The sequence below is a fragment of the Cetorhinus maximus genome, chromosome 12 (genome assembly GCF_964194155.1).
Source record: "Cetorhinus maximus chromosome 12, sCetMax3.hap1.1, whole genome shotgun sequence".
NCBI classification, from domain to species: Eukaryota; Metazoa; Chordata; class Chondrichthyes; order Lamniformes; family Cetorhinidae; genus Cetorhinus; species Cetorhinus maximus.
The window spans coordinates 28940829-28965058 of NC_135890.1; the positions used below are offsets into that span (position 1 = coordinate 28940829).

At 42.9% G+C, this 24230-nt stretch overlaps 1 protein-coding gene across 1 annotated transcript in view; it reads left to right on the forward strand.

Moving 5' to 3' along the window:
- Positions 1-23952, forward strand: part of cd36 (CD36 molecule (CD36 blood group)) — a 28843-nt gene extending 4891 nt beyond the window's left edge. Inside the window, exons 3-12 of the mRNA XM_078554256.1 lie at positions 1239-1383; positions 5074-5247; positions 9716-9807; positions 10474-10523; positions 11050-11119; positions 15066-15253; positions 18004-18122; positions 19044-19117; positions 19991-20045; positions 23749-23952. Coding sequence (XP_078410382.1) covers positions 1239-1383; positions 5074-5247; positions 9716-9807; positions 10474-10523; positions 11050-11119; positions 15066-15253; positions 18004-18122; positions 19044-19117; positions 19991-20045; positions 23749-23952 — 1171 coding nt within the window. The remainder of the gene's footprint in view (positions 1-1238; positions 1384-5073; positions 5248-9715; positions 9808-10473; positions 10524-11049; positions 11120-15065; positions 15254-18003; positions 18123-19043; positions 19118-19990; positions 20046-23748) is intronic.
- The last annotated feature ends 278 nt before the right edge of the window (positions 23953-24230 follow it).

Genomic DNA, 24230 nt, shown 5'->3' on the forward strand with positions numbered 1-24230 from the left:
GATAATGGAGTCTGCTTTAAGTAAGGTAATAATGTTACCTTATTATCATTACCTAATGTTAATAAGGTAACATTACCTTACTAAAGTAAAGTAATGTTACCTTAGGAAGCTGATGATCAAAGCGATAGAACTAACAAATATAAAAGCATGGAACTCAATTTCCTTCCTTAAGGGAAAGTTTATCAACCCTCATTTGGAATGGAAGTGGAAAAAAAATTAAATTGCGAGAGGGATACAGGGAGATCAAAGATTTTTAAGTGCCATATTCTAAGTCAGCCATTGTAATCATTTTAACCTGTGAGACAAAGTGTAACTTCATACAATCTGTTAGAGATCAAATAAGTCACTAATGAGGTTTATAGTCTAACTTTCAATCAATAATGGTTTATGATCAGAAAAAAATAGAAGCTTTTGGTATCAAACCTCTTGATTTTTATGAGTTTGACTTCTGATTTATGAGGCAGTGGAGCTGGTATTACTGAGCTCAGTTTTACTTTGAAATTGTGAGAGTTGGCATGCCTGTGACACTTTCAATATGCATGATACACAATGGTCACTTTTTTGGGGGGTTAACTCACTAAGCAAGCTCTTTTCTCAAACTTATCTACCCCATCAGAAAAGCAGAAAACACTTATATCAATAAAGACACATCCAAGTCTTCTGAAAAACAAATATAGAACTAACCCATACAACTTCAATTACACCTGACCACCACCAGTGTCTTCATTCTCCTCTGTTAATGAGAGTTACTGATTTTCCTTTTCAGCTTCATTATGGCAATAATTCTGCCACATTCACTGATATTCTTATGGTTCCTCCCCACCTGCAGGATTTTGCTCCTTCTCATTTTGGGGCTTCTCCATCTATTTTCTCCTCTGCACACCACAATTGATTCACCTTCCTCATTCCTGTTTGCATTAAAAACATATCTTTTCTGCTACACTTTCACAGATGTCCTCCAACCCTTCTGTTACAGTTTGGCATCTGTTTCTCCCCATGAAGCACTTTCAAACATTCACTACATTAATGCTATTATATAAATGTAAGTTGTTTATTTTCCAAAAAATATACTCTATCCATAAAATCTGTAAAAATATATTACATAACAGTTCAAATTTGACATTATATAGAGTGCTTGCATTAAAGCTACTAAGTGCATGTAAATTGTCATATTCCACACTTTATTGTTGCTCAATGCAATGCTCACTGTTTTTCCTGTGTTTTATTTACTTTTCTAGGATAAGGCAGCTCCCGAAGAGCATCATTGCTGTAAATGCTAATCACACAATATCATACTTACAGCCTCGTTCAGCCATCTTTCAGCCTAACATGTCTGTTGGCTTAGAAACAGACATCATCACAGCCCTCAACTTTGCTGCTGCAGTAAGCAACATTTGCTGAAAATATCAATCAAAATAAGAAAAGATCAAATTTACGTGACAAAATGCTAGCGCTGATTTGGCACTCTATCTGCATGCATCGTGATGATATGCATACGTAGTAAATGGCATGGGCATCTCGTTTCAGTGGAAGCCTCAACCGAAGAGAGAGAGGTTTTCCATTAGGTAGATAACTAATGCAATGGCAAATGAAGATTTAGACTGAAATATTGTATCACCAAATTTTAAAGTTGAAAATCAGATTGTCTTGTCTAATTTTTGCACCTTGTTTTTAACTGTAATGCCACACATCTGTTAAACAGCCTAGAAGTTTAACCGTGGGAGGATTTGCATGGAAAAGTAGTTTTCTCTTTGGATAGCTGCTCTTTGTTAAGAGCATTAAGAGCTGATTGAGTCTTTAAATGCTGAAAGAAAGGTATATGATTTGCACTTTGCAGTATGTAGTTATTAGGGCGATGCAGTGTTTGAGGTCTGTGCAGAGTTGGTTTTCCAAGTGTCAAACTCTGAAATCTATATATTGAAATAGGCAAAAATAGATCAACATCAACTTATATCTCTATAGCGTCTTTAACATAATGAAATGTCCCAAGGTGCTTCACAGGAGTATTATGAAGCAAAGCACGACACCAAGCCACGGATGGAGATACTGGTCTGGATTTTCATCCTCGAGGTGGATAGCAATACTGTGTGCAGTTTTGGTCTCCTTATTTAAGGAAGGATGTAAATGCGTTGGAGGAGGTTTACTAGATTGATACCTGGAATGAGTGGGTTGTCTTATGAGGAAAGGTTAGACAGACTGGGCTTGCTTCCACTGGAGTTTAGAAGAGTGAGGGGTGATTTGATTGAAGTATACAAAATCCTGAACGGTCTTGACAAAGTGGACGTGGAAAGGATGTTTCCTCTTGTGGTTGAGTCCAGAACTAGGGGGCACTGTTTTAAAATTAGGGGTCACCCTTTTAGGACACAGATGAGGAGAAATTTTTTCTCTCAGAGGGTTGTGCGACTTTGGAACTCTGCCTCAGAAGGCGGTGGAGGCGGGGTCATTGAATATTTTTAAGGCAGAGGTAGATAAATTCTTGTTAGGCAAGGAAATCATAGGTTATCGGCGGTAGATGGGAATGTGGAATTCGAAACACAAGAAGATCAGCCATGATGTTATTGAATGGCAGAGCAGCCTCGAGTGGCCGAATGGTCTACTCCTGTCCCTATTTCTTTCGTTCTTATGTTCTAATTTTCCCGGCTCAGCCCATCAGTCTCAGGAGAAAGCGCCTGCAAAGGTGGGATTTTCTTGTGGGGGTGCTGGTGCGGGCTGGAGTCAGGCCAGCCAACCCGAGAAAAAGTTTGGAGGCAGTCACAGGGGCTGCCAGGTGCCGAGCGCCCACCTTGGTACAGTGGGACTTTGTCCCAGTTATAATAACTCCAACCGTCATCCCTCATACCCCTTTATCCCCTATGCCCCATCCATGCCACCTCATGCCCCCAAACAACCCCTTTGGCTCCTCATACCCCCATGCCAAGGTATGTCCCCTACCACAACCCCCCATGGTTCCTCATGCCCCCATGGCAAATTATGCCCCCCAAACAATCCCCATGGCTCCTTATGCACCCCAATTCTATGCTATGGCACTTCCATGCCCATTTACCCAATAAATCTGTGTAGAAGCAATGAACCCTATAGTGATAGGGTAGGATGTGTAAAAAAAGCTTTAGAACAAACAGTCATTCATTGATAAATTTCCACTTTAATTTTTGAAAAATCCTTTTTACTACAGGGCAATAAAAGTGTCAATCATCCAGACCCTTTAAAGTTTCAATAGCTGAAACTGAGGCACTTTAAACCTCTTAACCATGTGTAAATAAGCATAAGCATTGTACAATTGACAGCAGTGATCAGAGAGCCAGGGCTGTCAATCAAGCAATGTTGTCTCTCCGGTTTAGGTGTTTTAGTACTCTAATGGATGTTTGGGCTCTTATCCAAGAATATATAATGAGGCTTGGCTGAAGGGGCCTAGACATCTATTACTTTTGCTGAAACAGCTGTGCCCCAGAGAAAACATTGTTTGATTGATAGCTCTGGCTTTCACATGTTTTACACAAGGTTAAGTGATTCCAAAGGTTTCTGGTTTCAGTTATTGGTTTTTTAAAGGGTCTGGATGAATGACATTTTTATTGCCTTGTAGTGAAATGACATTCTAACATAGTGGAAAGTAATGAATGAAGGAATGACTTTCTAAATCTTTGCTTCGCATATCCTATTGTCAATATAGGGTTGATTGGTATATACAATGTATACTGGATCAATGGGCATGGAAGTGCCATAGTTTGGCATGGGGGCATGTGGAGCCATGGGGTTGGGTGGTGTGTCAGAGCTTGGTGTAGGGGTCATGAGGGGCCATGGCGTGGGGAATGGGTGAGTGCCATGGCTTTGCATAGGGAGGACCTTTGGAAATCACCTTTTAAAATGTCCTCTCACGCCCTTTGAGGGCCCGTGAACCACGACTCTTTAAAAACCTGATCCAATGCCATGAAAATTTTGGAGGAGTAGGAGATGCCTATGTCTCCAATGGGGCCGGCCAGGTACAAAACGCCAGATGAGGGCTTTTTGACAGGAACCAACCTGCACCCTTTAAAGGCACTCCCAAAAATAAGACAGCCCCGGAATGGGGTCAGGAATCCTGGGGCAGCATTTTCTTCCATCGGTGGGAGGGGGGGCGGTTGTGCAGGAGCGGGCGCCGCCATTTTACGTGGGCAGGCCAATTAAGGCCCACCCAGTGTGACATGCGCCAAGAAGTGCTATGCACTCCCTGTGCGGGTGGAGTGGGGGGGGTGCGATTCCCTTAGCCGGGAGTGCGCTCTTTCGCGCATGCACATGAAAGAGCGCACAGATCTCCCTGAGGCAAAGTGTTACTTTTAAAAAGATAATAAACGATGAGAAAAATTTTATTGACATGCCCCCTCATGTGACACTGTCACATGAGCTGGGACATGTCATCACTTTTACTAAAGATGTAACACAAATTTTAAATCCCTCATGAAACCTCATCCCGCCCGTGGATGAGGTTTCACGTTTTTTTCTGAAGGCCGCCTGGGCTCTTCACCTGCCCGTCAACCTTAAGGTTGGACAGGCAGCTTTCTTAACAGCTTTAATTAGTTTAATAATGGCCTTCATAGGCCTTTGAAGTTTGGTGGGCGCGCAGCCGACACAGCTTCGCGCCTGCCAAGCTGACAATCTAAATGACACGCGGTGACGTTGGGACCACCGCCCCCCCACACCCCGAAGCCACCGTGCATCATGCATCATTTTATGCTTCAGCGAGTGGGCCCCGCCCCCACTCGCAGAAGGGAGAATTCTGTCCCTGGAATTGGGAACCGTCCACCGTTTTTAAAGGGCCCTTGAATCATCTCGACTCAGCGAAAATTCAGCCCCAAAAATAAACAGGGGAAAGTTTTCTTATGTTAATTGGTGAACAACACTTCCTGTGACAGGGCAAGATTTAAAGATCATGACAGAAGAAAGGCAGTTTCCGACAAATGTCAGTTTCCTCCCTTCTGTATAAAACAATTCTTGGACATACGGTTGTACTTGATGGATGACAATAAATCGAATCATAAATACGATGTAAATTCTGTGTATGGGAGTTGCTGAACGTTGAAGTGTTTCTATTTTTCACAGGCTGCACCATCTATCTATCCCCCAATTACTCATGGTTTCATCAATTTGCTCTTAAAAAGGGCAAAAGCTTCCTTGTTCCAGAATAGAACAGTGCTGGAATTACTTTGGGGATATGAAGATCCAATACTGAAAATGGCATTTTCAAAAGACCCGATTACTGGTTTATTTTACCCAGTAAGTATTCGAAGATTAACTTTTAGATTTTATCTTCCCCTTGTTGGAGCCTCAGCTGCTGAAAAACGTGAAAACCCACCGGGTGATATGTATGATTTTCTGACCATACTAAATACTAGTCTGAAAATCGAGTGGAGCGATCTGGACAGGCCAAGCTCACTGCTGGAGAATATTTACCTAACGTTACTTTGAGAACATGTCAGTCTTAATTCCTGTCTCACTTCGATTTTCAGTGAAGTTCAATGGATGGAGGAACGCAGACTGCCTTATTTAAAATTGCCCAAACTGAAAGTGTTGGTCGAAGAGTGGAGGGGGGACTGGGGGAGTGTGCGGAAATCGCTACAGCACCTGTCGCTGCGTAGTGAGTCAGCAACGCGGTTTTCTGCATTGCCCAGTGCAACTGTGACCCTTTAATTCTTTAAAGCCTCCTTCTCATCGGCTAGGTCTCATGGATTTAAATGCAAGGAGTTGGGGGTAATATATTAGCATGGATAGGGGATTGGTTAACAGAGAGTATGATAAACAGTACAGCTTCAAGCTGGCAGGCTGCAAATAGTGGATCAATGCTGAGGCTTCAGTTTTTTGCAATCCACAGTGAAGACTTAAAGAGACAGAAAGTAATGTACCCATCTTTCCTGTGGATACAAAGTTAGGTGGGAATGTTAGCTGTGAGGAAGGCACAAAGAGGCAACAAAGAGATGTAGACAGGTTAAGTGAGTGGAAAATATAGGCCTGAATTTTTCTGATGGGGGGAAAGGTGGCGGGGGGGGCAGGGTGTTGCTTCCCGCGTGCCCCTCGGCCTTTTCACACCCGAAAGAGCGTTAAGTGGCTGCAGGCAGGACTTGCGCCCCTCGCTCAGGAGGAAGCCCTGCCTTGGAGAGCTGCCCGCCAATCTAATTGGCCGTCAGCTCTCCAGTCCCTACAGTGACAAGACGAGGAATTGCATGAGGCCGGCCTGAGACTGAGTTCGGGCACTGGAGGCCCAGGTAAGTTTAAAGGGTCCCAAGGTGGGGAGGTTAGGGAAGGCCTGGGTGGGGGGGGTGGGGTGTGATGGGGGTGATTCGGGTTTTAGGGGAGAGGCTAGCAGGGGGAGGGAGGTCTGGAAACCACTAGACCTTAAGGGGTGGGTGCCCGACTTCAGAAGGCGGCTTCTGATGGAGGCGCCCCCCCACCCCTGCCCCCAACACCCCGTTTACCCGCCCGAGATCTAAGTCTGTTGATTTTCGGGCTTCCCCCTCACAACTTCAATCCTCCTGCCAGCCTAAAAACTGAGGCTCCAATAATTGGTCGCTTAAGGGCCTTAATTGGGGCAAGGCAGACTTCCCTTCCGAGGCTTTGCCCACCCCAGCATAAAATGGCTGTGCGATTGGGGCAGGTGGGAACCTGGGGGGGATTCCCAATCCTTCGATTTCATAGTCCCCCCCCCCCCACAAACCTAAAAACCTGCCGGTGGTGGAGCGTGAAATTCAGGCCATAGAGGCAGATGGAGTTCAATGTGGGGAAGTGAGGTTATTAACTTTGGTGGTAGGAATAGGAAAACTTCTAGCTGTTGATGTTCAGAGAGACTTAGGGCGGAATTTTCTGAGCTCGCTGGTGGCGGGCGAGATAGGCGGCGTGTGCAGAAAATATGGTGCGGCCTGCTTCACGACAGCGTGAAGGCAGGTCGCGATCGTCTGCTCAGCCTGCCAACAGCGGGCCGCGTTTCCCACCGTTGGTCAACAGGGACTTAATTGTAATATATTAGCATATCATTAAAAGGCCATCCCACCAGGCTCTTGGAACCCCGCCGTGTCGCCCATCCACATCGGCGGGAAAGCACGCCGACGTGTTTCACAACCACATGCAGGAAACCTGCACTTGGCGGCCTTCACTCTGGGGGAGCTGAGGTGAATGAGTAGCAGCGTTCTCCACAGCTCACCCATTATTTACAGGCCTCAGGGGCACCGGGGATGGGCGGGGGGAATTGATGCCTGGCCCCAGAGACGACTGCTGAGGTTTTGGGAGGGGGGTGGGGGTGGGGCGGCGGGGTGGGGGAATGTCCGGAGGCAAGTGGTGGCCAGTCTCGCCGGTGACTGCTTAGTGGCAGGGGGGTGTCCAGGTGTCTGGGGACAAGTTCTGGCCAGGCTTGGAGGCAACCGTTGTCGGTGGAGGGAGGGGTGTCAAGTGTTGCCCTGGCACTGCAACCCGTGAACAGGCAATCGAGGTGGGGGTCAGGGTAAATCAGGGGAGTGGCCACGCATTTACACCTGTATAAACTGACCATGCCTCTGCAACTGAGACAGATCAGGCGCAGCCACAGTGATATGATTGGGCTCAGGCTCCTAGCCTGCCCGCCCATGCAAGCAACGCGGAGGAACTAAAGGACCACCAAGCGCTCCATACCTTACGCCCTAGCCCCCCCACCCCCCCCAACCTCCAGCACAGACCTTGAGTCTGCCACCACTTTGTTGGATCACGGAACAGATGGGCTGCACACGTACAATCTCCTTGCCAATGCTGGCCATGTAGCAGTGACTGCTGGAGATGCTCACAGCCCCTTGCAATCTCAGAATCCCGGTTTGGACCAGTGTCCCCCATGTCACAGGCTGACAGGGCAGCCATGCAGCGCACTCATCTCTGGCCATCTGAGGGATGACCAGCACTCTCCAGGAAGCGTTAAGGGACGGTCACACAGGGCCAGGAAATGGGCTAAGTACAGCCATGATAACCACGTCTCTCCCTCTTTCATGCTGTAGGAGGACCATGTCAGGATCATGGATCCTGGTGACCTAGCTGTATGCCTGACGGCCTACAGAGAGCGTAGAAGACTGAGGAGAGAGCGACTGAGGCTCCTGGCTGTGCAAAGGCAGGAACAGCAGCCTCATGAAGAAGGGGCAGCAGGGGCTCCCGCACACGCTGCCCAGGAGTGACAGTGAACCATGGCTGGTCGGCGCCTAGCGACACCCAGGGTCTATAGACACCGCCTGCCATTCCTGCAGATGACTGAGAACCAATGTCGCCAACGACTGCGCATGACTAGGGACCTGGTGGCTCACATCTGCCACTTACTGCAGGACTTGGCACCAAGGGGACAAGGAGGGCATCTGCTGCCAGTGGCTGTGAAAGAGACCACAACACTCAATTTCTATGCCAGTGGCTCCTTTCAGGTCTCCACAGGTGACCTCTGTGGGATTTCACAACCCTGCCACCCACAAATGCATCCATGAGGTCATGGATGCCATCTTCTCCATGACACAACTTTGTGCATTTATCCTGGGATTGGGACAGCCAGGATGCAAGGGCCATTGGATTCGCCCTGATCTCAGAATTCCCACAGGTGCAGGGTGTGATTGACTGCACACATGTGGCTCTCAGGAGCCCATCGCTATGTTCAGTGGACCTCATCAACCGCAAGGTTCAGATACTATCTGAACGTGCAGATGGTATGTGACCACCAGAAATGCATCCTGCAGGTGTGCGCATGGTTTCCAGGGAGTGTGCACGATACCTACACCCTGAGTCGCTCGCAGATCCCTGCAATCTTCCAGGATACACAAAGGCTGCAGGATTGGCTCCTTAGGGACAAGGGTTACCCGCAGAGGCCGTGGCTGATGACACCCGTGCGGCGGCAAGATTCGCAAGATTGGTTCCTGGGATGAGATGGTTGTCCTATGATGAGAGACTTAGTAAGTTGGGTCTCTATTCTCCAAGTTTAGAAGAATGAGGGGTGATCACATTGAAACATGCAAGATTATGGAAGAATTTGACAAGGTAGATACTGAGAGGTTGTTTCCCCTGGCTGGGGAATCTAGAACACAGGGGGCACAGTCTCACGATTAGGGGCTGATCATTTAGGATCGGGATGAAGAGAAATTTTTTCACTCAAGGGATTGTGAGTCTTTGAAATCCCGTACTCCAAAGGGTTGCGGATGCTCCATTGTTGAGTACATTCAATACTGAGATGGATTAGATTTTTGGCCTCCCAGGGAATGAAGGAAAATAGGGAGCGGGCAGGAAAGTGGAGTTGAGGCAGAAGATCAGCCATGATTGTATCGAATGGTAGAGCAGGTTCAAGGGGCCAGGTGGTCTACTCCTCTTCCTATTTCTTATGTTATGTTCACCACCCACCCCACCCCACTCACTATCTGGGCAACACAATATGCCAGGAAAACAACATATTCTTGAGACCCAGAATTACTAACTTATTGACACAAGAAGCTTAGATGACTTATTCCGGTCCTTAATATTTTATATTTATACATCTTTCCAAATATGGGTTGGGGTATTCTGCACCTGCCACCACTTCATGAGGAAAATTCTGAAGTGGTCAGAGGTTACAGCAAAATAACCAGCAAAAATTCAGGCCCATCAATTTGTTTGGTTTCAAATTGTTTTATTCTGACAATTGTTTGTATCTCTTATACTATCGCTGCAAATATTATGATGTATATGCAACTGGTTAACATGTTTGACTTGTCTGTGCCTCTAGTACAATGAAACAACAGATGGAATCTATAACGTGTACACTGGAACAGATGACATTAACAAAGTTGCAGTGATTGACCGCTGGATGAATAAGACGTAAGAGTAAGATGAGGTTGTAGCCATCTTTTCATGTATTCTCTGAGCACCTTTGAAAATAAATAAAGATGCATTTCAATGCCTTCTAGACATCTATGTCAAAAATGTCAGAAATATACAGGTATTAACAGCAGGTGCTCTTCCTTTTATGATGTTCATCATGAGATTAAATGTTAAAATTGTGTACTCGCCAAAAACTAGATTACACACAAAATCATTTATAATCCTTATTTTCAGCATTCTTCAAACTGAATTTTAAATTAGATTGCATATGTATCACTTGGATCCTTATGTAATTAGGAAAAAGCAGCCTAAAATGTTTGAGTGTTTTACAATACACTACATAACATATCACATTTAGCTGAAGTAAGGGGCTAAAATATTCAAGCTGGCACATATAGTACTTACTTTGCCCAACCTACGTTTTACTGATCAGTGCAGTTGCATATATGCTGTAATCTATGATATAAGTCCATAATTAAATGGTGATAGTGCACATTTATCCAGAGTTACCAGGTACAAAATGGACGCATTAAATCCCCCATCTTACCATTCATAAGCACCTTTGCCATAATCTATAGCAGCACATTTTAGAACATCCTATTATCTTTAATCTAACCAATTTAGCATTTTAATTTTACTACAACATGAATCTTTTTTTTTTAGAAAACTCACTTTCTGGAATGACCCTTACTGTGACATGATCAATGGTACAGGTAAGACTGATAATCAATCATCTAACCTACCCTCATATCATTATCCAAACAATCTCAAAAAGACGATGCTGAAAACCTGAACAAAAATATACCAAGATATTTGTTCTCTGAGCTGACGGGTCCCATCAATCTGCTGATGGTCAATGACTTCGGACAGCTAATATTTGGGAATTGAAAGCACACGAAGAGCAGAAAATGATAATCTGACCAGTTTGATCTCTGGCATTCTGCTGCAGTTAGAATTAAAAGTGACCATGCTATTGTTTATAGATGAGTTTATGGTTCCGTTATTCATAAGGAATGCACATAAAATGTCAACATCATGCTTTATGTTTGATTTCCAAAGATAGATTTAAGGCAGGGACGAGGGATGGGAGAAAGAAGGATCCATTTTATGTATGTCAGTGCTTGAACGTAGAAAATCACAGTCAAATACTCATGGTGTCTACTAATTGTCGAACTTGTTACTGGGTGTTCATTGACCGCCATTTTTCACAAATAATATGTCCTTGTATTTTTTTCACAGATGCAAGCTCTTTTCCACCATTTCTTCATGATAAGGAGAAATTATATTTTTTCTCTTCTGACATTTGCAGGTAATGCACCACTGAAAATAAACACAAATCATATACATTGGAAGTTCTCTTATACAGTGACAGCCTTGTCCACCAATGTAAATCTAACTGTTTCAAAGAAAATTGGTAAACACTGGCCAGGTCATTTGGTGTGTTAAATTTAAATGATTCACATAAGACAAAGACATTGCCTCATCTAAATTATTGATTAACCAGAAATGCCCAAGATGCAGTCAGGGGAGGGGGGGGCAGGGGGGGGCTAGACGTTGACGTGGTGGTAATGTCACCGGACTAGTAATCTAAAGGCATCTGTGAAGAGAGAAAGAGTTTCTCTGACTCTAAATCTGTTTCTCTCTCTCCGCAGATGCTGCCAGGCCTGCTGAGTTTTTCCAGAATTCTCTGCTTTTATTACAGATTTCCAGTACCGCAGTATTTTGCTTTTATTGTAGTAATCTAAATGCCCAGGCTAAGGCTCTGGGGGCATGGGTTTAAATCCCAACTGGTGGAATTTAAAATTCAATCAATAAATCTGGGATATAAAGCTAGTCTCAGTAATGGTGGCCATGAAAACTATCATCAATTGTTGTAAAAACCCATCTGATTCACTAATCTCCCATAGGAAAAGAAATCTGCTATCTTTACATGGTCTGGTCTACATGTCACTCCAGCAATGTGGTTGACTCTTAACTGCCCTCTGAAATGGCCTAGCTAGCCTCTCAGTTCAAGGGCAATTAGGGATGGACAACAAATGCTGGCCATGCCGGTGACGTCCGCATCCCATGAAAGAAAGCTAGTATTCGAGAGCCATTCTCAAGGAAACTGGACCCGAGCTTTCACAAGTTAAATGATGCAAGAAAATAAATGACTAGTCAACCAGTGGTGGTCAAATGGCATTGGTGTCATTAAAAGCTGACTAGTTCCCAGGTAAATCAGTTTTGGACAGATGTGGGCTGCACCTAAACAGAATAGGATTAAAGATACAGGATATTATAAAAGGCAAAGGAATTGAAGTTCAAATTAAAGAAGGTGAGGAGGAAACAGGGGCTTTTATTAAAGCAAAGCCTGGAGAATGGTCAGGAGGATGGAGAGAACAGCAGAATGCAAAAAACAAATCAGTGCAAAGAAAACAAATAAAGAGATGAAGGAATCCAAGAAAAAAACATTGCAATGACATATCTATACTTTCTGTCTTAAATTGGGGATATATGTAACAAAACAGTATGATATGTAGGGCTTACAAAAAGATCCAGATGGTGGGAGTTGCTCAGTTGGTTGCACTCAATGTACAAATAATTATATGCCCTTATAGAAAATATAAAATGAGATGTAGGGAGGTCCTTGTGGAAATAAAAGCAACTTGGAGGTGAAGAGTCTTATTCAATGTTGATAAGACCCTGTGGCACTATTTTGAAGAAGAATAGGGTAGTAAAAATAGAAAGTGCTGGAAAAATTCAGCAGCTCTGGCAGCATCTGTGGAAAGAGAAACAGAGTTAATGGGCAGAATTTTTCCGTTGGTGATTTGGGGGCGGGGCCCGCTCGCCGACACGAAAATGACGCGGGATGATGTTGGGAGGAACCCCCAATGTCATCCCGCCCCATTTAAATATTCAGGAAGGCGGGAGCACAGCGAAATCAGCTGTCCACCCGTCGACCTGTCAATGGCCAATTGAGGCCATTGACAGGATAATTAAGCTAATTGAAGGCCCTGCCCGTCCAACCTGGCGGGCAGGCCAGGAGCCCTGTGGGTTTCTTATAATACATGAAACCTCATCCACTGGTGGGATGATGTTTCATGTAGGGTTTAAAAAACTTTAATAAAGTTTATGTGATATTTATTAACATATCCCATCTCGTGTGACATTGTCACATGAGGAGGACATGTTAGTAATTTTTTTTATTTTTCTATTTTTGAAGTTTATAAAACTTTCAGTGCTCTCCCTGAGACAGCACTTAGTCTCAGGGAGATGTGCGCTCTTTTGTGCGCTTGCGCAAAAAAGCGCATTCTGACAGTTGGGGAATCCCTCCCCCCCACCCCCCCCCCCCAACACAGGAAGTGCATAGCGCTTCCTGTCGGGTGGCCCACTGGGCGGGCCTTAATTGACCCGCCCACTCAAAATGGCGGCAGGGCTGGTTTCGGCAGCGGCGATCTGCTGCCCGCCCACCGCCGAGCCGGTGGGGCCCGCCCGCCTATCAAGGGCAAAATTCTACCCAATGTTTCAAGTCCAATATGACACTTCTTTCATCTCATCTGAAAAATGGCACCCTCCACAATGCATCACAACTTCAGAACCAGAAGATGTCAGCACAGGTTATAGAGTCAAGTCATGGATTGAGGCTTTAACTCTTAACCTTCTGACCCAGAGACAAGAGTTCTACCAGTTGAGCCAAGGAAGGTGTAGTAACTATAGATTGGATAAACGTAGGACTGTAGCTTTAAGAATAATCCGGTGTTGTAAGATCACATGATCTGTGTAAACCAATGTGTTAACAGCGTGGGGAACCTCTACAAGTGAGTTCTTCTTTAGTTATGGAGTTTGATGCACACGTGTAGTTGCTGCTGCAGTCTTGTAAATAAAGTTAAATGTTTCCACTAAGAAAAGTTGCCTGAAGATCAACTCTATAACAGAAGGATAAACATGACAGGAGAAGATGAAGGGTAGCCTTATATGAGGAATAATTTAGAAAATAAGGAACCTAAAATTATACCCCAGGAGTCTGTGCCACCACAAACACACTTTGGGGAACTACAAATATTGGAGAGCCTTTAATACAGCAGCAGGTGCAACCAACCAGAAGGATTTTTGACATATTGGCCTAACTGACTCCCTTTATGGCTGGGTCAACAAAAATAGCAGCACTGGCATCATTAGGTAGGGTCTAGTCCAGGACCCAAACCCAGGTCCTAGGGCCTCACTTGTCTGCTGAGCAGATCTTTCTGCAAAATTTAACGCAGGGATCAAATTGTTCAGCATTAGGGAGGTCAGGGCTGAAGAAATTTCCAGTATGGGATTTGGTGTGATGAAGGATCCAGCTCAACCAGACACTGGTGGAATCACAGTATGGGTTTTAACATGGCACGTGATTCCTGTCTAATTCTGTTAGGTTGGCTGTGCTGTGCCATTAGAGATTGAAGGCTTATATCCCCAAAAAGGATTTCCCCATTCAGTTTCCATAATAGGATTCCATGGCCCCAATATTAATTTAGAGATGTGTGTGGAGCAGAGCAGACTGATATTATGTGCAACTAAGTTCAGTGTGTCTGCCTGAGGCAGCTGCCCCATCATTCTATTTCTGGGTTTGGCATTGATTGTGTGGCATTTGATTGAGTGTGATGAGGACCCACATTACACAACCTCCACTCCAGCGTTTAAAGGGCTAATTCAAAAATGGGATTTGGAGGAGTAGAGGGTGTTTGGTATAGAGACAGCAATTGCAGATTATGGAGTCAGAAACACTCAAAGGCTGCATCTCGCTTTATTTACAGCTCCCAGATGTATGGCTGGGGTCTGTGAAGAGCTGGAGAGAGATACTGTTCCCCAGGAAGAACAAACCCGCTGCTGTCACAAGGGGGTTGCTAAATGCAGCCCAGCTGAACACTGAAATCAGCAAGTAGGAGCCAGTTTCCTGACTAGTTCATTTTCTTACTGGTTTTAACTCACCCGCCCACAACCAAACTCACGTACTCCTCCAGGCTAAAATTATACCCCCGCATCCCAGTATGTGTTCAAACTATGTTTGACAATGATAGGGCTTGTAGCAAATAGATATTAATTTGCAATACAGGCAGGTAGACAATGCAGAGAATCACTGGTACACACAGCATGCTTAGAGATGTACTAAACAGGCAATAAAATACAGTTACAACCAACTAGAAAGGGTAGGGTTTGCAACTGCCTAGAGCACAATATTAGTTGTTTGCAATGGATAAACAAAGCTAACTCATTTTTACTGATTCTTCTCCCCTCAGGTCCCTCTTTGCAGAATATGAACGAAAGGGAAATCTACAGGGAATTGCTGTCCATCGTTTTGTTATTCCTCCTAAAGCTCTTGCATCTACTATTGTGAATCCTGACAATCACTGTTACTGCAAAGACATGACTGTCTCCCAAAATTGCACTTTTGGAGGAATCCTGGATATCAGCATTTGCCAAGAGAGTAAGATCTGCAGCCCATTAAATGGGAATAAGCAATGACTGGGAACCTGCTACTAGGCCATAGCAATTCTGGGTGAACACAACTCTAAATATGATCATTGAACAACAAACTATACATTAGCTTAGCTTGTTTACTTTGTCCGTGAAGTTTTCCAATTGGAATTTTGCTATCAGAATTCAAATGGATTTTTCAATGAGCTCTTTGTCATTTGACAGAAGTGTTTCATAACATTATAACATTCAACCATACAATGGTACAATGGACTCACCTGATTAAAAAAGTGCTGTTGAATAATGACCTCCGTTTAACATCATTGCAACGTTGGCATGTGTTGTGCTAGGAGGTGTTAGGGATCTAGGTTTATGCCCCAAATCATCAATACAGTGACTCCTAAACTCTTGTAGGGTGATTGTCTAGGCTCCAACCATTAAGTGTAATTTTCATAAGCCTAAAGACAGGTCTGAAAAAAATACCAAATTAGTTTTAAAAAAAGGAAATATAGCACAACACTCTACTTACAAAAACTCCTAAAGCCCAAAGTAAAAGTCTGCAAACACTTGTCGTGTTGACTTGTGTCAAAAAACTGGCTACTGGCTGTAACAGATGTAGTCTTCTGTTGTACTTTGTATTCCCAGATTAATGAAAATACAGCACTTTGTGTTTGCTGCCTGCCATGTGCCAAATGTTAAGATATTTCTCTAATTATCCCCAAACATTATTGAAAGGTTGAGTATCTGGACATAGCTGTCAGCGAACACTGAGTTGAAAAAATCTGTTCTATGGAAATAAATGGCTCAGAAGCATTTATAAAAGTTGAATTAATTTGAATTTTCTAAATGATGGCTTTTCTGTCTTTGTAACTGAAGGTTCATGTGATCAAAATATCAGCAAACTTTGATGACATGAGATTTGTTTTTCAGTTCACTGGATAGTTCCCCTTTCTGTGAGTCGGGAGTAGGACTGCTGTAAGAACAGAAAAAACAATAATCAAATGCTATGTTTAAAGTGTTGGTTCTTGAGCTGTTAGGGCAATGAAAGTGAAATGCCAACAAAAGAAACCAGTTATGGTTGTATAATGTAGACTGTAGCGTAGATAGGCAAAGTAGATTAAACAAGACAAAATCAAAATATTGTGGATGCTATGGAAATCTGAAATATATACAGTGAAATGGTCATGCAGCATCTGTGGAGGGAGAAACAGGGGTAACATTTCAGGTTTATGACCTTTTGTCCCAACTGGAAAATGTGACAGATTTAACATTTTTAAGCAACAATTGAGATAGGGAAAGAAGGGGCTGGGGGCAGTGGTCAAGAGGAGGAAGGGACAAAAAGGATGGTCTATAATAAGGTGCATGGCAAGAGTGACTGCATGAACAGCAGAATCATTAATAGGACTTGCCATCTGAAAGAATAGAAACAATGGTTATGATCTGAAATGGTTGACCTCAATGTTGAGTCTGGAAGGTTGTAAAGTGCCCAAACGAAAGATGAGGCACTCTTCCTCGAGCTTACATTGAGCTTCATTGGAACAGTGTAGGAGGCCAAGGACAGAGAGGTCAGAGTGGGAGTGGGGCAGGGAATTAAAATGATAAAATTAGACTCAGAGTCACACGTGTGGACCAAACAGAGACTATCAAAATTACATTTAGTGTCTCCAAAGTAGAGGAGAGTACATCGTGAGCAGTGAGTGCCGTATACTAAACTGAAAGAAGTACAAGTGAATCATTGTTTCACATGGAAGATGTGTCTGGGATCCAGATCAGTGGGAAGGAAGGATGTGAAGGACAGGTATCACATCCCTTCTGATACATGGGAAGGTGCAGTGGGAAGGAAGTGATAGAAGAGTGGACCAAAATGTTGATGGGGGTGAGGGAGCAAAGGTCCCTTTGGAATTCTGAAAGGGGATGGCAGGGGAAAATGTGTGTGGTGGTGACAGAAATGGTGGAAGATGATCCATTGAATGAGGGTGGTGGTGCAGTAGAAGCTGAAGGCAAGGGGAGCCCTATCATGGTTCTGGGATGAAGGGTAAGGAGTGAGATTAGAAGAGGGTCGAGGGTTCTGGAAACTGTCAACCACCATGAAGGGGGTTGAAGAGAAAGTAAGGCATATCGGAAGCACTGATGTGGAAGATGACACCTTGAGAACAGATGTGATGGAGATGGAGAAACTGGGAGAATGGAATAGAGTCTTAGTAGGAAGCTGGGTGGTAGGAACTATAATCAAAATAACTGTGGGAGCTAGTGGACTTGATCGGTGGCCTGTCCCCAGAAATGGACATAGGGATGTTGAGAGAGGGGAGGGGAAAGTTAGAGATGGATCATGCAAAGGTGAGGAACAGATGAAAATTGGAAGCAAATTTGACTAAATTTTCCAGTATGGGTGGGAGCAAGAAAGGGCGCCGATATAGACAATAATGTATCAGAGGAAGAGGTGAGGGAGGGATTAGATTAGGTAAGAATCCACAACAGAACAGACTGAACTTGGTCTGGAGGATGAATGGTTTTAATGGACTGATTGGCTTTTCTCATTTTATGCTTTTTCTGATCCTTTGTTGTGTCTTTTGATAATGCAATTACATCACTTGTCTGATGGACCAATGTCTAACTTTCATTGATTTATTAGTTTCCTCCTTCAAAATTAGTTGACGTACAGAACATGTTATAATATGACTTAAATACTGTCCTATGAGATGTTCCATTCAACTATACTATAACTCACAACTGCTGTGTCATGTTATGTTTGAATTTCAGAGAAACCAATTTATATTTCACTCCCTCACTTTCTATATGCAAGTGATGAAATCATGAACGCGATAGATGGGATGCACCCCAATAAGGAAGAACATGAAACCTTCCTGGATGTGGAACCTGTAAGTGATAAATTTATTTTCTTTACCTCCCTAAACTCTGGTTGAACAAATTCCAGCTTATTTCCAGAAAAAGTAGCAAGAAACTGCATTTACTCTAGGGTCAAAGAATAAATTCGTAGGTAAATTACTATAACAATCCCACAGCTAAAATATTTTCCTGTCCTGGCACTTTGTTGCTGGTAAATTTACCCTACATCCTGCTTATGGTATTCATCACTAAATAAAAATCGAATTAAAAGCTTTGTGAAAATTGAGGGCCTCACAAATATTTTTCCGAGTACTGTATAAGCATTGTACAGGCTGCGATTGATTACAATAGCATATTTCTGAAGTAATATTTAATTAGAAATAGTATATGCTTTTCCAAAATGAATGAGGCATGCAATTTTCCACCTGGATTCACAGGTCTCAGGGATAGGCTTAAGTGTCGCTTTAGCGATCAAGTTTTCTTTTTGCATTTGGGATGTTTATGAATTGGAGTTTGGGTCGGGGGAGTAACTTAGACATGAGGCGCGGGGGCATTAAAAATTCAAAAATATGAAACCTGATCATCAATCCGCCCCCTTCTGGTTTTAACAGAGGTGAGCTGGAGGAGGGCCCCAAAACTGCTCCATCGTTTAATATGTTTATTAGCACGTCTCAAATTTAACCACCATTTTACTTTTAATAACTTTTGGCCTGATTTCCCAGAGCTCAGGAAACTTGCCAGCTGAAGGGAGGTTGAACCTGAGAGAACGCTAATGAGTCTTGAAAATTGTAACAGTATAATGAAGGAGTTCACAGCGTGATATACAGTTCAGAAGCATACACTTCCAGAATGGGTTAAATTATCCCTTTACCTAATACACGCTGTTTAACATGCAATATTTTATAAATCTTTTTTCCTTGAATGATGTCTTCACAATCTCTCCCTGTTTGCAGGTCACTGGATTTACCTTGCAAGTTGCTAAACGGTTACAAATCAACTTAATGTTTAAACCGTCAAAGAAAATTAAGTATGTTTGTTTTGTGTCCATTATTCAAACATATACAAATAATCAATTATACCAAAAAAAATAGTATTTTGAAATGTATTTTGAAGATAAATTAACATGCTGAAAAAAATACCACATTTTAATGGCTTTCAGCCAGGACTTTAATTCATTATGAAAGAAATCAGGCAAATTCTAGCAATTTGCAATCATTCAGCAATAGGAATATCAACTTGCATTTATATAACATCACAAGGTGTTTCGCAGAGGCAAAATCAGAGAATGCAGACAATAAGCCAAAGGAGAGTGGTACCCAAAAGCTTGGTCAAAGAGGTGGGTTTTAAAGGGGGCCTTTAAGGAATAGGGGGAGATGGGGAGATGGACAGAACTCCAATGATTGAGGCTGACACTGCTAGAGGGACTGCTGCCAATGGTGGGGATGAAGGGAAGAGGATTATACAAATGGCTGGAGTGAGCGGAATGGAGAGTTTGGGAAGGGTTGTGGAGCTGGAGGAAATTACAGAGAGAAGGGAGGGGTGAGGGCGGTGTTGTTTAAGGCCATGAAGGGATTTAAATACAAGAATGACAATTTCAAATTTGAGACTTTGTGGGACTAGGAACCAGTGTAAGTCAGTGAACATGATTTATGGATCAATGCAACCATATGAAGGATAAGGTACACATAGCAGAGTATTGGAGGAACTGAAGTTTATGAAGGGAAGAGATGGTACATCAGCCAGTAGAGTACTGGAATGTATTATAATAAAGCACCACTTCACTGGCACTAAACAAAAGTTTAAGGTGCTTTGTATTTCAAACTGCTCTACCAAGTGACAAGCTCATTGTTACAGAAACTGGATATTGCACATTTTACAAATAAAATATTTTTCTTTGTAGAATATTAAAGAATATTAAGAAGCCAATATTTTTTCCGCTTGTCTGGCTTAATGAGGTAAGGGCACTATAGCTTTACAATGGTAAACATCTGCTTTGGTAGAGAAACAAACTAAAATGTTGATGTTATTTTATTTTCAGTTCTTAGCGATACTTAGAATCAGTTCTATAAATTAAACAAGTTTATTTAAATCATAGCTAGCAATTTTATATAATTTCAGAAGTAAAGTATCTGAAGACATATTGCATTGATAGTGTGCCACTGTGAGGTGGCCATCGTATCATAGAGTAGTGAATTATGGAAGAAAGTGGAAGGATTAAGATGAGTAGCAGACAAATACAACATTACAGAAGTGAAGGTGGTAAAATTAACTATTTTAAAAAAGGTGAGAAATAACAAAAATATGAAGGAGTGAGCAGGAGAAAATAACCAATTAAGTAATACAACTATATGTATTTATTTGATCATGTGATGTGGGAACACTAGCAAGGTAGCATTTATTGCCATTCATAGTTGTCCTGAGGCCGTTAGAATTAACCATGCAGTTTGGCATTGGAGTCTAATATATACCAAACACTGCAGTGGCAGCTCCAATGCTAAGAGCATTGCTAGCATGATAAAGGAACTAAAGGCACTGTTGTAACTAGAAGACAATGATATGGTAGCAATTGCAGTCTAGGCAAGTTTGGGAACCAAATATACTAGATATAGGAAGTAAGTGTAACGATGTGGATGAGGTAAGTTGAAATATTAATAATCATCATAGGGGAGAAAGGATGGATCAGTGTTAATGTAATTAATAGATGGAATCACTATGGATACAGTTTAGGAACATTTTTTTAAACATTTATAAAGTATCTTTCTCTGTTTGTTTTAGTTCCAAAGTGGCTGACTTTACATTTGCCTATATAAAAGTCCATTTGCCACATTGTCCATCCATTTTGTTGACCTATATCTATTTGTAGTTTTAAGCGTCCTTCTACATTGTTTACAATGCTGACCATCTTTGTGTCATTGGAAAATTTGGATATTTGGCTTTCTATTCCATCATCTAACTTATTAATAAATATAATGAATAGTGAGGCCCTAACACAGATTCTTTTGGGACTTCATCGGGCACACCCTGCCAATTAGAGGCCCTAGACATTGTCCCTGCTCTCTGTCTCCTGGCTCATTTTCTAGTCAGGCTAATAATTTGTCTTCAATTCAATGGACATCAACTTTAATTAACAGTTTCTTATAAAGGACTTTATTAAATGTCTTCTAGAAGTCCTTATAAATAACATCCTTAGACATTCCCCTGTCCACTACTTCAGTCACCTCTTCAAAAAACTCAATCAGCTGCATCAGACATGACCTACCCTTTATAAATCCATGCTAGCTCTCTCTGATCAGCTGAAAATTTTCAAGGTGTTGAGTTACCCTATCCTTAATTATAGACTCTAGCAATTTCTTGACAACAAATGTTAGGCTAGCTGGTCTATCATTCTTTGGTTTCCTTTTGTCAGCCTTCTTAAATAATGGAGTGACATGCACAATTTTCCAATCTAAAGGAGTGGTCCCCAAATCAGAGAACTTTGGAAGATTATAGTTAGGGCAGATTGCAATGTTCTCGCCTGCTTCCTTTGATACCATGAGATGGAAACCATCTGGTTCTGGAAGAAAAAACCTGGAAAAACTCAGCGGTCTGACAGCATCTGCGGAGAGGATTACAGTTAACATTTCGAGTCCAAATGACTCTTTATCAGAACTAAGGAAAAATAGAAAAGAGGTGAAATATAAGCTGGTTTAAGGCGGGGTGGGACAGGTAGAGCTGGATAGAGGGCTGGATAGATAGGTGGAGATTGCCAAAAGATGTCATAGACAAAAGGACAAAGGTGTTGACGGTGGTGATATTAGCTAAGAAATGTGCTAATGGGGACACTAAGGGTAGAAAGCAGGACGAGCAAGTGACAGAAAGCCCTAGTGGGGGGTGGAGTGGGGGGAAGTAAAGGGGCAGGTGTTGCACCTTCTGCGGTTGCATGGGAAGGTGTTGTGGGAGGGGGTTGAGGTGTAGGGGGTGATGGAGGAGTGGACCAGGGTGTCCCGGAGGGAACGATCCCTGCGGAATGCCGCCGGGGGGTGAAGGGATGATGTGTTTGGTGGTGGCATCATGCTGGAGTTGGCGGAAATGGCGGAGGATGATCCTTTGAATGCGGAGGCCGGTGGGGTGATAAGTGAGGACAAGGGTGACCCTATCATGGTTCTGGGAGGGAGAGGAAGGTGTGAGGGTGGATGCGCGGGAGATGGGCCAGACACAGTTGAGGGCCCCGTCAACCACTGTGGTTGGAAAACCTCGGTTAAGGAAGAAGGAAGACATGTCAGAGGAACCGTTTTTGAAAGTGGCATCATCAGAACAGATGCAATGGAGGCAAAGGAACTGAGAGAATGAGATGGAGTCCTTACAGGAAGCGGGGTGTGAGGAACTGTAGTCAAGGTAGTTGTGGGAGTCGGTAGGCTTATAATGAATATGGTTCTGGAGATTTGTCACTTTTCAGTGCCATTCTTTTCTTCATTATTGTTATTTTGTTTACATTAATGTTGTTGAGCCTCCTGTCCTTGATTCAATATTAGCTTCCTTGGGATATCTGATATGTTGTCCTCCTCTTCTGCAGTGAATACAGGTGCAAACTCAGTATTCAGTATGTCTGCCACTTCCTTATTTTCATTGTTATTATCACCATTATCAGTTTTCAAGGCTGCTGATGGTCCTCTTTTTCCTTATATGCTTGTAATTTATTGTCTGTTGATTTGAATATCCCTTGCAAGTTTCTTTGCTTATTCCTAGCCCTGCCATGCATCCTTTACTGCTCTTTTTATTTTTCTTATTTTCTGGATCTGTGCTTTCTTTGCATCTTGTATGCTTTGATGGAGTTAAGATGCAGATCAGCTGTGATTTAATTGACTGGCTTGAGGTCTGACTAGCCTACTCCTATTCTTACGTTTGAACTGAGTTGTGGAATTAGTAGAATTTATTTGCACTTTTACTTGCTGATGCTATTGGGCAGGATTTTTAGTTAGGCAGGCGCGCACGATCGGCTGGCCCGGGCGTGGCCAGGGAACGGGCTGCTGACTGCGATCGCCCCCTGACCGCAATTTCATGCTGGCTGGCCAATTAACGGCCAACTAGGGTGAAATGTGCGCTGAAATGCTCAGCGCTGCAGGGAGGGCAGGCGCTGACGTAAGCGTGGGCGCGGGGGAGCGCAGGATGAAAGCTCCCTGAAGGCAAAGAGCTTCCTCAGGGAGCTGAAGAATTTAAAAGCAATTAATAAAGATTTTAAAACCCAGAAAAAAATGTCCATGCATCAGAATCAGTCATCTGAACACATACATGATGAAAATTCTGTCCAAACTTTTAAATTTTTTTTAGTTTAATAACGGGAACCTCATCCCACCCTTGGATGAGGTTTCATCAAAAATGCAAAGTCCACCTGGCAGTTTTCTCCATCCGCCAACCATAAGGTTGACGGACCACAAAGAATTGGAACTTTAATCAGCTTAATTGCCCTCTTAACTGTCGGCGGGCGCACTTCCAACTTTTGCGTGCACCCGCCAACCTAAATATCGCTCGAGCGCGGGATGACTCCAGGACACTCTCTTGAAGTCAATAAGCACTATTTTACACTCAAGCAGGTCAGGCGTGCGCCCGCATGTTCAGCTAAAAATTCTGCCCATAATGTGCAATATATAGAGAAAGTTCTGAATTTATTTTTAATCCCAGACAGGAACCATTGATGATGAAACTGCAGAAATGTTCAGGGGTTCTCTAACAATACCCGTGACAGCACTCGGTGTTATTCAGTTAACCCTGATATGTATTGGAAGCCTGCTTTTCCTTTTATGTTTAATTGCTCTTTGTTGTACTTCAAAGGTAAGCAGAAAATATTCTTATATAACTGTTACTAGTATGAGACTAAAGTTATGATTTTGGCCTATTTCAAAAGTAGTCAGGAATGCCAGGACAGAGAAACAACATTTTGAAAAAATATAGAAGTTGCTTTGAAGATGTAAATACAATATTCAAATGTCCATGATGAAGGATGTTCAGAAATATATCTTTTAGGAGGGCCCTATCGCTTGGAAACCCAAGTTGATCACAAAAACATCAAAAGTTGATTGACATGAAGACTAATTGAGGTGTTATCTGTGCTCCTTCCTGCTCTCACATGTGGTTGCTTGTTGTAGCACCAATGCTAAAAGTCA